This window comes from Drosophila eugracilis, unplaced genomic scaffold (assembly GCF_018153835.1).
Source record: "Drosophila eugracilis isolate 14026-0451.02 unplaced genomic scaffold, ASM1815383v1 contig_1765, whole genome shotgun sequence".
Lineage (NCBI taxonomy): Eukaryota > Metazoa > Arthropoda > Insecta > Diptera > Drosophilidae > Drosophila > Drosophila eugracilis.
In genome coordinates this window covers 1,072,202-1,083,438 of record NW_024572605.1, presented here as the reverse complement: position 1 = coordinate 1,083,438, position 11,237 = coordinate 1,072,202, and the positions used below count along the sequence as shown (strand labels likewise).

At 46.2% G+C, this 11,237-nt stretch overlaps 3 protein-coding genes across 3 annotated transcripts; 2 read left to right on the top strand and 1 right to left on the bottom strand.

The window, feature by feature from the left end:
* The first annotated feature begins 76 nt into the window (after positions 1-76).
* On the top strand, positions 77-1,729 carry LOC108107495 (7-methylguanosine phosphate-specific 5'-nucleotidase). The gene is made up of 2 exons (XM_017215043.2): positions 77-269; positions 348-1,729. Exon 2 carries the CDS (start codon positions 461-463, stop codon positions 1,415-1,417), a length of 957 nt encoding a protein of 318 aa, XP_017070532.1. The 5' UTR covers positions 77-269; positions 348-460; the 3' UTR covers positions 1,418-1,729.
* A 154-nt stretch (positions 1,730-1,883) lies between these two features.
* On the top strand, positions 1,884-6,210 carry LOC108107397 (ubiquitin-protein ligase E3C). The gene is made up of 8 exons (XM_017214917.2): positions 1,884-2,489; positions 2,549-3,269; positions 3,331-3,739; positions 3,796-3,917; positions 3,978-4,742; positions 4,800-4,944; positions 5,003-5,702; positions 5,757-6,210. The coding sequence occupies exons 1-8, from the start codon at positions 2,154-2,156 to the stop codon at positions 5,922-5,924; spliced, it is 3,366 nt and encodes a 1,121-aa protein (XP_017070406.2). The 5' UTR covers positions 1,884-2,153; the 3' UTR covers positions 5,925-6,210.
* On the bottom strand, positions 6,035-10,816 carry LOC108107398 (lipase 3). The gene is made up of 4 exons (XM_017214918.2): positions 10,274-10,816; positions 9,808-9,966; positions 6,861-6,945; positions 6,035-6,635 (listed from the first exon to the last, which is right to left on the bottom strand). Exons 1-4 carry the CDS (start codon positions 10,694-10,696, stop codon positions 6,313-6,315), a joined length of 990 nt encoding a protein of 329 aa, XP_017070407.2. The 5' UTR covers positions 10,697-10,816; the 3' UTR covers positions 6,035-6,312.
* Between the last annotated feature and the right edge of the window lie 421 nt (positions 10,817-11,237).

Sequence of the window (11,237 nt, the reverse complement as noted above, 5' to 3'; positions counted from 1 at the left end):
TTTTTCAAAAATTGGCGCTGAAGTCAGCTGATTATCCGTTCTGATTCCACAGCGTTTCGCCTGCAAACAGCTGGTTGAAAGTGGAAGTGGTCGGAGCAAAACGTATTTTACTTTTTAAACTAAATTCAATGTTTACAGAACGGTTCGCTTACTGTTTTTTGACATAATTTATAAATATAAAAAGCTTGTCATATCAGAGCTTCGATAGTCAGCTGATAACTGCGAACACTGTGCAAAAACCAACAAATTTGTCAAAACAAGCGTCCAAGGTCAGCCTTAGATATAGAACTACCAATACAGACGATCGGTATTAGCGCTAGTAAATCGCTTGCCTTAACACTTTTCAGATACCGCTGGTGAAAGCTCAGCGCATTTCGCCGATTGATTCCCTCGGTCTAGATATTCAGTCATCGTGATCAGGGGAAGACCTCTGAGCTGTTGGGCGAGAAGGCTACTCAATATGGGGTGTGACGAGAAGCAAGATTCCGCCGGTGGAAGACTGAGGGTCCAGGACATTCCGTCCCTCACTCAAGACCACTGCCGCATGCAGGATCCGGCGAAAGTGGAGCGTATCATCAACGAGTTTGTTTTCGGAGGACCGGAACGTATGCAAATAGTGTCTGACTTCGACTACACCATCACTAAACAGCGTACGGAGGACGGAGGAGCGGTTCCCTCCAGCTTCGGCATTTTCAATGCCTGCCAATCGCTACCGAAGAATTTTAAGGAGGAGACGGACAAGCTGTACCACAAGTACAGGCCCATAGAGATCGATCCGCATATGCCCATTGAGGAGAAGGTGCAGTACATGATCGAGTGGTGGACTAAGTCGGGAAAACTGACTAGCGGCTTCGCCTTTGACCAGTCCGAAATAGATCAGATAGCTAGCAAGTACAAGCATGCGCTACGTGACCGCACACACGAGTTCTTCGGGGACTTGGAGCGCCTAGGCATTCCCACACTAGTCTTCTCCGCCGGATTGGGCAACTCGGTGGTCTCCGTGCTCCGTCAGGCCAACATTATGCATCCGAATGTAAAGGTTGTCTCCAATTTTCTTCAGTTCAGGGATGGTCTTTTGGATGGTTTCCAACAGCCGATGATTCACACCTTCAATAAGAACGAAACCGTGCTGAATGGCAGCGACTACTATGACCTGGTGCACACTAGGGACCATATCATCGTCATGGGCGATTCAATTGGAGATGCTGACATGGCTTCTGGGGTGCCAGCCTCCTCGCACATCATGAAAATCGGCTTTCTCTTCGATCACGTTGAGGCTAACATGGAGAAGTACATGAACACTTTCGATATTGTTCTTGTGGACGATCAGACAATGGATGTGCCGAGGGCTCTACTTGCCCTCATCGAAAAGCAGCACCAGCTGAACCTCCAGGCCGCTAAACAGAGCTCGCTCTAATTCTCCGAGGTACAATAGAGCTCCACGGTCTGAAATGTACTCTTAGCTGCTCCTGCTTTCTCATTAGCAGGCTAGTTGCTAAATAGAAAACAACAGAAGCTACTAATTAGGTGGTTTAGTTTTAAACATTTTACTCATCTTTACGAATGAATGTATATTTCATAAACTTCAATCATATTAAAGGCAACGTTTTGCTTTGCATAAAAAAAAATGTAATCGCATTACATAGATATTTTTTGTTTTGGTGCAAAACAAGTTGTGTAGTACCTTGCTTAAAATAAGCTTAAAAATATTAAATTGAAGTTAAAGTAAGTAAGAGATAATTAATAACTTACGAAATTTAAAACGGCTAAATTTCATTACAGAGATTTTGGGAATTTCAATTCAAAGTTTATCGAAATTGAAATCAAGAACGGCCCTTCTACCAGGGCTAATCAACGTACCAGTCATTCCAGGCCCAGCTGTCGATAACTTGTTATCGAAATATACAAAGAAATATACAAATCATTGGCCGAAATTTTACGCTTTGCACTTAAAATTAGAGCGTGTTCGGAGTATAAGTGCATAAAATTATAGATTCTTGGTCGAGGAGCAAAAGCAATAAAGTCACCGCGGAATCGCAGTATTCCGTCCGCTGCTGCAGTCAGGTGAAGAATGCGGAGGAGGGTCAACTGAACCAAAAAGCTGGTGGATTCAGTCCGATCCGGGCACTAAAACAACCCAAAAGCGCAGCGTCATGTTCGGATTTGATGGGGAGTACCGCCGGAGGCCGGTGCAAAGTCTGGGTGGAGCCTCTCACACCTGCGACAGGGACACGGTGATCAGGAAAGCGGCGCAAGAGCGTCAGAAGCGTAACGAGCTGCGCCAAAAGGAGAATGGAGCGGTGCTGCTGCAGTCCTATGCCCGTTCCTTCATACACCGCCAGCGAAGAAAACGAGCAGAGCGGGAGGCCTTCGATGGCTATCTCTTGGCCCACAGGGATTGCATCGCGGAGAACGAGAGCCTGACATTTCTCTTACGGCGTCTCAACTTCTTCTATAGCAGCCGGGAGGCTAAGGACAGCGAGCGATTGGTGAGGTCTCATTGATGCACACTTAATCACATCCTAATGTTTTCCCTAATGGGCAACAGGTCGAGGTCTGCCAACAGATCCTTCGCCAACCTGCTCGCCTGCTTCAGCATTCCTCCATAGATTCTATGTGGCTACTGAGGCTGTGCAAGCTGCTGGATATCTGTTTGCTTCAGCTAAGTCTGTCGCATACGGCTCAGGCCATTCCCCTGCGCATGCTGGAGACTTTTACCACCGTTTCTTCAGTCCAGCGCTATGTGGAGGATGAGGCCCTGCTGTTTCAGTATCTGGAGCGCGTCTTTGCGTTTTTGATTGCCCGTAACTACTTTCTCCGCTTGAGAAGGCTGCTGGACGACAAATGTCCGCCGTTGGATGGTGAAACTTTGCATGCGCCAAGTCCTTTGGCTGAGGCTTTGCTACAGCTGCTGCTACGCCCGCTAGCGGTGGCCAAAAGGGCTTCCACCGGTGGGCCGTTGTCTCCAAAGTCGCTGGCAGTTTGCCAAAACTTTATCCGGGACATATTGGCCGCGCCGCACACGGATCCTCTTCGGTACTTTGTGCTACCCTGCTTTGCGCTGAATGCGGACTTTCCCTTCGACTTGTTAATGCAGTCGCTTTTTGAAGCGTTAGAGAAGGATGGGTCAGCCGAGTCGGATAGCACATCTAGCAGGCGCAGTTTTCTCTTCCACGGAGCTGAATCGGGCCAAAAGCCTAAGCGTCTTGACTCGCTCTTCTCGTCGTATTTACTGAATTCCCTCCTGGTACTCGATCGCAGACAGCTGAGTAAGTTCTAAATGAATGTTTCGTGACCCATAAACTATAATTAATCGTCCTCCTATTTCAGCCACCTTACAGCATAGCTCTTTGCTAGTGGTCTATATCCGCCTCATCGCAGAAATGATGCCCAATATTCTGCAGCTACCCAAGTCCACACTTCGTGGTCATGCCAATGCCCCACATCGTCACAGAAACAGCGATGATGAGTCAGAAGACTCTGAGGAGGAGGAGGATTACCCATCGGCTCGCGCTCTGGACTACGATATGGAGCAGACATGCCGAAGCAGCGGAGAACTAAATGTTAAAGAGCGCGACTGCTTGTTGGAGTCCATAGCCATATTAAACGAAACAGAGAGAGTGGATTTTATTGTCCAGCAGTTGGATCCGCACATCGAGAACAGTCAGCTGATCTATGCGCTCTGCGAGATCTGTCACAACCTGATGATCTACAACAAGCATGCAGTCTTTGAGTACAAGTGAGATGCTATTTAACGAATCGACTCTTCAATATTTAATACTTGGTTCCTTACAGATTACTCTATACTTTGGCATTTACTCCTAAGTTCATACGCGCTGTGTGGTTTAAGCTGGCTGCAGAGTCCACTCAACTGGGTTTCTCTGCTCCATTAACCCTGATTTCGAAGGGTGTTGTGCGTAAGTATCACAAGAAATGTATTCGATTACTCAATTTCATATATTTATTTCACCTTTCAGCTAAACAACAAGGAGTGGATCGCACTATTCCACTCCTGGCCACTTTCTGTATGCTTTTTGGACGGCTTTTGCCAACCCTACATGATGTTGAGTTTGTAGAGAACAAGCTTTTGCTGCAAGTGCAGACTACCATTAACCACGTCCGACTCATGCCCTTTTCTATAGCGGAAATTGTACAAATGTCCAAGACGTTGAAGGACATTAGCATGGGTCTAGTGGAGCTGGCCTTCCCAGAAACCCGCAGCAATTTGGCCAACTACCGTAGCGTCTTGGGTCACACGGAGGCTGATGATAAGAAGTTGCGGCATCAAAAGCAAATTTGGGCCAATCTACTGAATGTGGTCGTCTTTGTGTTGAACCAGATTCATACACGGGATTTGCGTTTGGGCTTCTGCCCAGAGGCACATTGGACCGTAACTCGTTTAGACTTGCCGCTGGATAGGCCAACAGATTTACCGCTGACCCACAGTAGTCGACTGCGGGGAATCCGACCCTTCCAACCCATTCGAGACTTCACACGAGAAGATTTCGAGAACGGACCACCCATGTCCACGAAGCAGATCCGTTCCATAACCATTCTGCGGGAAATCCCCTTCGTAGTGGCCTTTAACAAGCGGGTGAGCATTTTGCAAGGTTTGGTTGCTGCCAACAAAATGCGGGTGCAGGGAAATCTTCAAGCGTTTCTCCAGGGCCCTTCAGTTATGATCACGGTGAGGCGGTCGCATATATACGAAGATGCATACGACAAACTGCGCCCAGAAAATGGTGGGTTTTTTCCTTAAGATTATGACATCATGAGTTTTATTATTGTTTTTCGTTTAGAACCTGATCTTCGCCTAAAGTTTCGCATACAGTTTATTTCAACGCTAGGACTCGATGAGGCAGGCATTGATGGCGGTGGAGTTTTCCGCGAGTTTTTGTCGGAGCTAATAAAAACTTCCTTTGATCCAAACCGTGGCTTCTTTATGTGAGAATAACTGAAATAATCGAATACCGAGTTATATATTTACGATTTTCATACCCAGGGTAACCACGGACAACAAGCTTTATCCCAATCCAAATGTGGGCGATCTCGTCGAAGACTACGAAAAGCATTACTATTTCATTGGACGCATCCTTGGCAAGTCCATTTATGAGAACCTGCTAGTGGAGCTTCCGTTGGCCGAGTTCTTCCTTACCAAGCTAGCAGGAAAGTACTCGGATGTCGACATTCATCAGTTAGCCTCCTTGGATCCGGAGTTGTATCGCAATCTGCTGTACTTGAAGGACTATACAGGCGATGTTAGTGAATTGAATTTGGACTTCACAGTGGCCAGCAGTTCCCTGGGTCAGACGCAGATTGTGGAACTGAAGCCGCAGGGCCAGAGCATTCCCGTGACCAACTCCAATCGAATAGAATACCTACAGCTAATTGCCGACTACAAGCTCAACGTCCAGATTCGTCGTCACTGCAACGCCTTCCGCAAAGGTCTGTCCAACGTTTTGCCCATCGAATGGCTGTATATGTTCAGCAATAAGGAGCTTCAAATACTCATTTCGGGTGCTGAGATACCCATCGACTTGGAGGATCTAAAGAAACATTGTAAATATGGCGGTGAGTTTACTCCGGAACACCCTTCGATTGTGGCATTCTGGGCGGCTCTGGAAGGTTTCGACGATCTGCAGCGCAGGCAGCTGCTTAAATTCGTTACTAGCTGCTCCAGGCCACCATTGCTGGGCTTTAAGGTTGGTATTTAGTTGTTTTGTTTGTTTTATTACTAATTTGGATTTCCTTGGCAGGATCTGGACCCACCATTCTTTATCCAAAATGCTGGGGACATGGAACGCCTGCCCACGGCCAGCACTTGCACCAATTTGCTGAAGCTTCCGCCCTTCAACACTGTGGAACAAATGCGTGAAAAACTGCTTTATGCCATACAGTCCGGTGCTGGCTTTGAACTAAGTTAAACTGTCACTTTTAGGGAATCCCTTAAACATATCCAATAATCACAGCCCCAGAGACAAAAAACAAAATCCCATGCAATTTCCCACCTGGCAGAGTGAAAGTATGGCAGGACTGCTGGTCGAGAAGCAGACGGACTATTCCACTTTATTAACAACCAATGTACATTTTGATTACCGCAATTGCTTAGTGTAAAGTATGAAGCTTATGAGGTCTGTTTATCCAAGTTTTTCTTTGTATTACGTTTAAGTTTGTTTATCGTATGACAAAATATAAATGTAAATCAAGTGAGTTAAGCATATTTCAATAAAGGGCAAGCGTTGTCAGTCCGCACGTTTGATGGAACTTTTTCACTGCGCTGGATGTATCCCAGTTTGCTCCCGCTTCTATAAATCATCCGCTGCCTTGAGGCGCCGATGCCGCATCCAACTGCCAGGCCTGTTGAATTATTCGTTCAAAGACCATTTGGGCCGCCGAGGAGGCGAACAGAAAGTCAATATGATTATACCCGGGCACCTGATACAGCTGGGTAATGCTATTCCGCAGCTCGCGGACCAGTCGTTCCACATCCGCCTGACTGGACAGTGCGTCCCGGTTGCCATGGAAGATCTGTAGCTGCAGGCGAACATTGGCCAACTGATACGAGGGGGGCGTGGTCCGTCCATATCGCAGCTCATTCAGTCTCGGCGAACGGTAGTCGTACTGCTGGAATTTGCCTGCAGACGAAACGAAAGACCCATCAATGGTAATTCCGCCACCACTTTATTCCCACCACTTTTCCACATGCGTGTGGCATGCACTGAGAAAAACTTTAGGTTTTTAGTAATTAATTTAAAGTAGGTCCTCGGAGACTTTTCGATTTTGCTTTGATATCATATATAGCTTAAGTTTTAAATATTTATCTGTTTTTTCCAGTGCACCAGGTCATATGGCCGACTTACCGCTATTGATGAGCTGGCCAAAGTGCTGCAGCTGGCCCCGCGAAATGCCCGCCGGCGTCGTCTCCAGGATGCGTGGCAAGATGTTCTGGAGAAGGAACAGAGGAAGTCCATTTTGTTAGGCTTAAACTCCCGAATCGTTTCAATTTTATGAGCAACAGCCGGAAACAGGACCTCACCTCTCACCTCTCCTCGCCTGACCACTCATGTGTGTATCAGTGTGTGTTCAGGCTGCTATTTCCGTTTCATTGCGACACAAAGCATATGCGGAAGTGCACACAAGCACACACAAACACACACACACTCGCCCACTCACACATGAACGGGCACAGGAGCGAGGTCTCGGGCCAAGGGCCAAGAGGTCCTCGCTTTGATCATGCGGAAGGAGCGGGGAATCTGAACTTATATTGCGAGTATTTGTTTTGAAATTAGCTGCTTACTCGCCGCAACCTCTGCCCCTGATTAAGGTAAGTGCAATGAGCTTTTCAGTTTTATATTGGAATTGAGATTAATATTGCTATTGCTGCAGGCCACTGATTGAAGTGGCCAACAGATTTGAGAAGCCGCCTAGGAGTACACAAAATAAAGTAGTTTTCTAAAGAAAATATTGATGCAAGGATAAGTAGCTTCCGACACTCCATACGGTATTAATATTATATATTAAGTGGAAAATGAGTTGGGCAATTTCTGCTTTTCATGTGCTTTCTTTAAAAAGTTTACACTTTAATGTTGCTGAATCAAGCTGGAAGCTTTAAAACTAGTAAACTCATATAAAAACGTTTAATTTTTAATGGCTTTCCTGATTTTAATTGCAAGTAATCAGTGCACCTCCATCTACATATTCTCTAAAAAATAGATTTCTTACCACATTTTAAATGAGACTTAAGAGCTTTCAGCATTTAATTGCAGAGTTTTTCTTGTAAGCTCTTTTTAAAACTCCATTTAAATCCGAGAATCTTTGTTTAAACAGGATATCTGCAAAAAACAGTTTACTTTTTGCCGATGTGCTGATGTTTGGCATTTTTTTGGGGCATGCCGCAACGACTCTTCAGTTATAGAATTTTATGTAAATCGGACAGACTTTAAATTGCCATGACATGCCATTGAAACGTTGCATGCGTCCTGCGGCGACATTTTTTTTGTTTTGATGTTTATTTGATTTTCCGCCTGGCCGTTGCATTTCCCCATTTTTTCTCAGCTTTGTTTCCTTTTTGCAGCCAGCCAGCAACTTGTGGCAAATACTGGCAATTTTGTGCCGCCAGCTTGTTTGTGTTTCCCCGAGTTTTTCTTCTCGTTTCGTTTCCTTTGCATTTATTTTTCTTACATCTCGAATTTTTTGTATTTTTTATATTTCAGCTCGAATCTTATTCGACGCAGTGCAGTTTTCCAAGAGTGTTGAACTTTGCGAGGGTCGTAGGTGGGGTGGGGCATCTGGGGTATCAGGGGTTTCAGGGGTTTCAGGGGTTACTAAATATGCACAAATATTTATTCGGACTTCTATCTGTGTGGTGTGGCATGTTCGGCAGTTGTCGCAAGTATCGCCTCGCTCCATTTGCTCAAGCTCAGCGTCTTTCCACTGTATTTGCTTAACAATTTTTCGCTGCTGGTTCTGGTTTGTTGACTTTTTATGGAAGTTATGACTCTCGCATAGATACGACTCTTAAGTCAAGTGGCAGTAGCTTCGTGATTTTGTTATTTACTGCCATCCGTTGGCAGTGGCAGTTAAACATTTGAATCGGAAACAATAGTTTCAGCGCTTTTGTTTCTACCAATGGACTTTATTTTCGTTTACCCATTTCGATTTCAAGTTAACTTAAAAAAGGCATTTTCAGGTCCATTCCTAACTTAACCCCTGGATTATTCAGCGCCTGAAATGCTTATTTATGGCCGCATATGTAAAAAGATTTGGGAACTATATCCACGGAAACTTTCTAACCTTCTTCCGTGCTCTCCGGGCAACTATAAAGAGTCCGAATCCGGCTTCGGCATCGCAGTGTCCAGGGCCGCAGCCAATTGGCCAAAGCCCCCACTTTAATAACTTACAAGCGGCACTTGGCGCCAGGGCCTGACCCCCAGATCCGCCCCAAAACTAACGCAAACTAACTCACTTCAGATTCAGATGGTAAGCCTTTTGAGCACGCGCCCCGAAACACTCCGAACACTACGAACACACAGATAAGCCATAAAGTTTTTTCCTTCGTTACACGGTCGCGATTTATTTGCCATATTTCACGGCAAAACAAAATTTAAATGTACCGTGTGCGCGGGAAACAAAAAGTGTTTAAGGCAACGTGGCGTATACGTAATGTGTGTTATACTCTAGTTAGCCGCCAGCTGGAGCGGCATTTTCGTGTGAAGAGGGAGGAGAGGCTGGGCAAAAGTTTAGAGCACCTTTTCGGTTGCATATTATTGCGGAAATTTCAGTGTCTGTTAGGTCTATTGGGATATGCCCTAAAAATTCGTTTACCAAGCTATCGCTGAGAAAATTAAGAAGGAAAAGTATAGCTACAAAGACTAATTATTATAATGAATTGAACCTTGAAATATCTTAATCTTTAAGTGATATCTGTTTGATAATGAACAAGTTGCATGCTTTCATCAATTAACCCTTTCGACTGGTATGAACCACCCCTTTCGCGCCCTTTTTTAACCCACATTCACAATAGTTCGGGGCTGACTTCCAACCAGGAAGCTTTTGCCCGGCAGGAGCAGCTCGTTTACGCATTTAAATTCAAATAACTTTTATTACCGAAACTAAGGCCTCCGCCCCCCCGGTCTTCGCCCCTCGAAAGTACGTATGTTTGTCTGTTTGTGGGAGGATTTGTGGGGGAGGCGGTGGAAACGCCAGGCTCACTCCAGAGTGCAATAAAAACTTTTGCATACAACAAGAAAAAAGTTTCCGGAGCGCTTTGTTGGCTAAATTATGGCCCGCATATATAATCGTACTCACACGATCCAATGGATAGTCGCTGAAGCCCACGTAAAGGGAGGTGAAGAGGGTGCAGAGGGCGTAGGTGGGTCGGGAGGCGGTGCAGAAGAACTGGCCGCCCACCTGGGTCAGCGCCGTCGCCGGGAGCAGTTCGTGGAGTCCAAGTTTATTCAGCAGCAGCTGCACGGAGAATAGCCCATTAAGTCGTAAATTTAAGTTCAAATTTTGGTAATGTTACTTGCAATTAAAATAACTTAAAATATAAAATATAAAAAAAAAAGTCATTTTAAGTAATTATTTTTAAAATCGTTAAAAAAAACCATTCTATACCCGTTTTTATTTACAGTGTAGCTGAGAATTAAGAGCTTTTTTGTGCGAAAAAGCATAGAAATGTTAATCTTTTTTAGTGAACTCCTTCCCCGAGTGACAAGAGCTTATCACTTGGGCAGCACTAAAGGCACTTCCCAATTCCGTCAAGTATACGCACCGTGACCATGGAACTGTCACTAGCCAGTAATCGCAGTGGCGGACTGCTCAGGTGCTTGAGGAAGGCTACCGGTGCCATCAGAGCCGCGTTGGCAAACCGCGCATTGTACTCCGGGCGCTGAGAAAGCAAGACCAGAAGCACAGTGGTCCCCTGTGAGTGGCCGACGTAGTGCACCTGCCGCCGGTTCGTCCTCGCCAGCACGTAATCCACAATGGCGGGCAGGTCGTAGATGCCAATCTCGTGCCAACTGAACTGCCAGAAGCGGGCGTCACTTGTCGGCAGAGTGCGGTGCCCGCGGGAATGGGTGGTGCCTCTGGCATTTCCCAGCCAGACATCAAAGCAGCGGGCATGGAGCGCCAGAGCCAAGGACCTGCCTCTGCCAGCCGACACGAAATCCCCGGCGGATCCAAGCAGGCCGTGCATCAACACAAAGGGGCGCAAGTGCTGAGGACACTGTGGATTTCGGGGAGCTGGAATGCGGTGGATGGTTAACCTATATCCATCGGCGGTCTCTACGCGATGCACTTGGCATTGGAGTTGCTGCCTCTGTACCGCCTGGCAAACGGAATCTATCAACGGCGACCTTTGACCCCTGATCAAGCCAATCCCACCGATCACTATCACTACTACTATCACTATCAGAGTACAGCTGTCCCAGCCGCGTCCCATACTGTTCCAGTGTGCTCGAAGTGCAGCCTTTAAGACATGATTGTTGCCACGTGACGTGCGAGCGGATACTGCGGCTTTCGGTGCATTCGCTTTCGGTTTTTGTGTTTGCGTATACGCAACGTGGGATGAGAATGGAGGCTTTGGGTTGCAGGGGGAACTCAGAATGGGAGCTATAAATAAACACATTTCCAACTTTTGTTGACTGACAATTGACGTCTACTACGTAGGTGGCCTAGAAACGTTAAAATATGCAGTTTTCGATTGACCGAAATGGTGGAAGTAACTCTTGTTTTTC

Coding starts and splice junctions, on each gene's coding strand:
- LOC108107495 (XM_017215043.2), top strand. CDS start 461: ATGGGGTGTGACGAGAAGCAAGATTCCGCCGGTGGAAGACTGAGGGTC.
- LOC108107398 (XM_017214918.2), bottom strand. CDS start 10,696: ATGCACGGCCTGCTTGGATCCGCCGGGGATTTCGTGTCGGCTGGCAGA. Junction 9,967..10,273: donor GTGACAGTTCCATGGTCACG/GTGCGTATACTT, acceptor TTCTCCGTGCAG/CTGCTGCTGAATAAACTTGG. Junction 6,946..9,807: donor GCGACTATCCATTGGATCGT/GTGAGTACGATT, acceptor TTCCTTCTCCAG/AACATCTTGCCACGCATCCT.
- LOC108107397 (XM_017214917.2), top strand. CDS start 2,154: ATGTTCGGATTTGATGGGGAGTACCGCCGGAGGCCGGTGCAAAGTCTG. Junction 4,743..4,799: donor CAAACTGCGCCCAGAAAATG/GTGGGTTTTTTC, acceptor TTTTTCGTTTAG/AACCTGATCTTCGCCTAAAG. Junction 5,703..5,756: donor CACCATTGCTGGGCTTTAAG/GTTGGTATTTAG, acceptor TTTCCTTGGCAG/GATCTGGACCCACCATTCTT.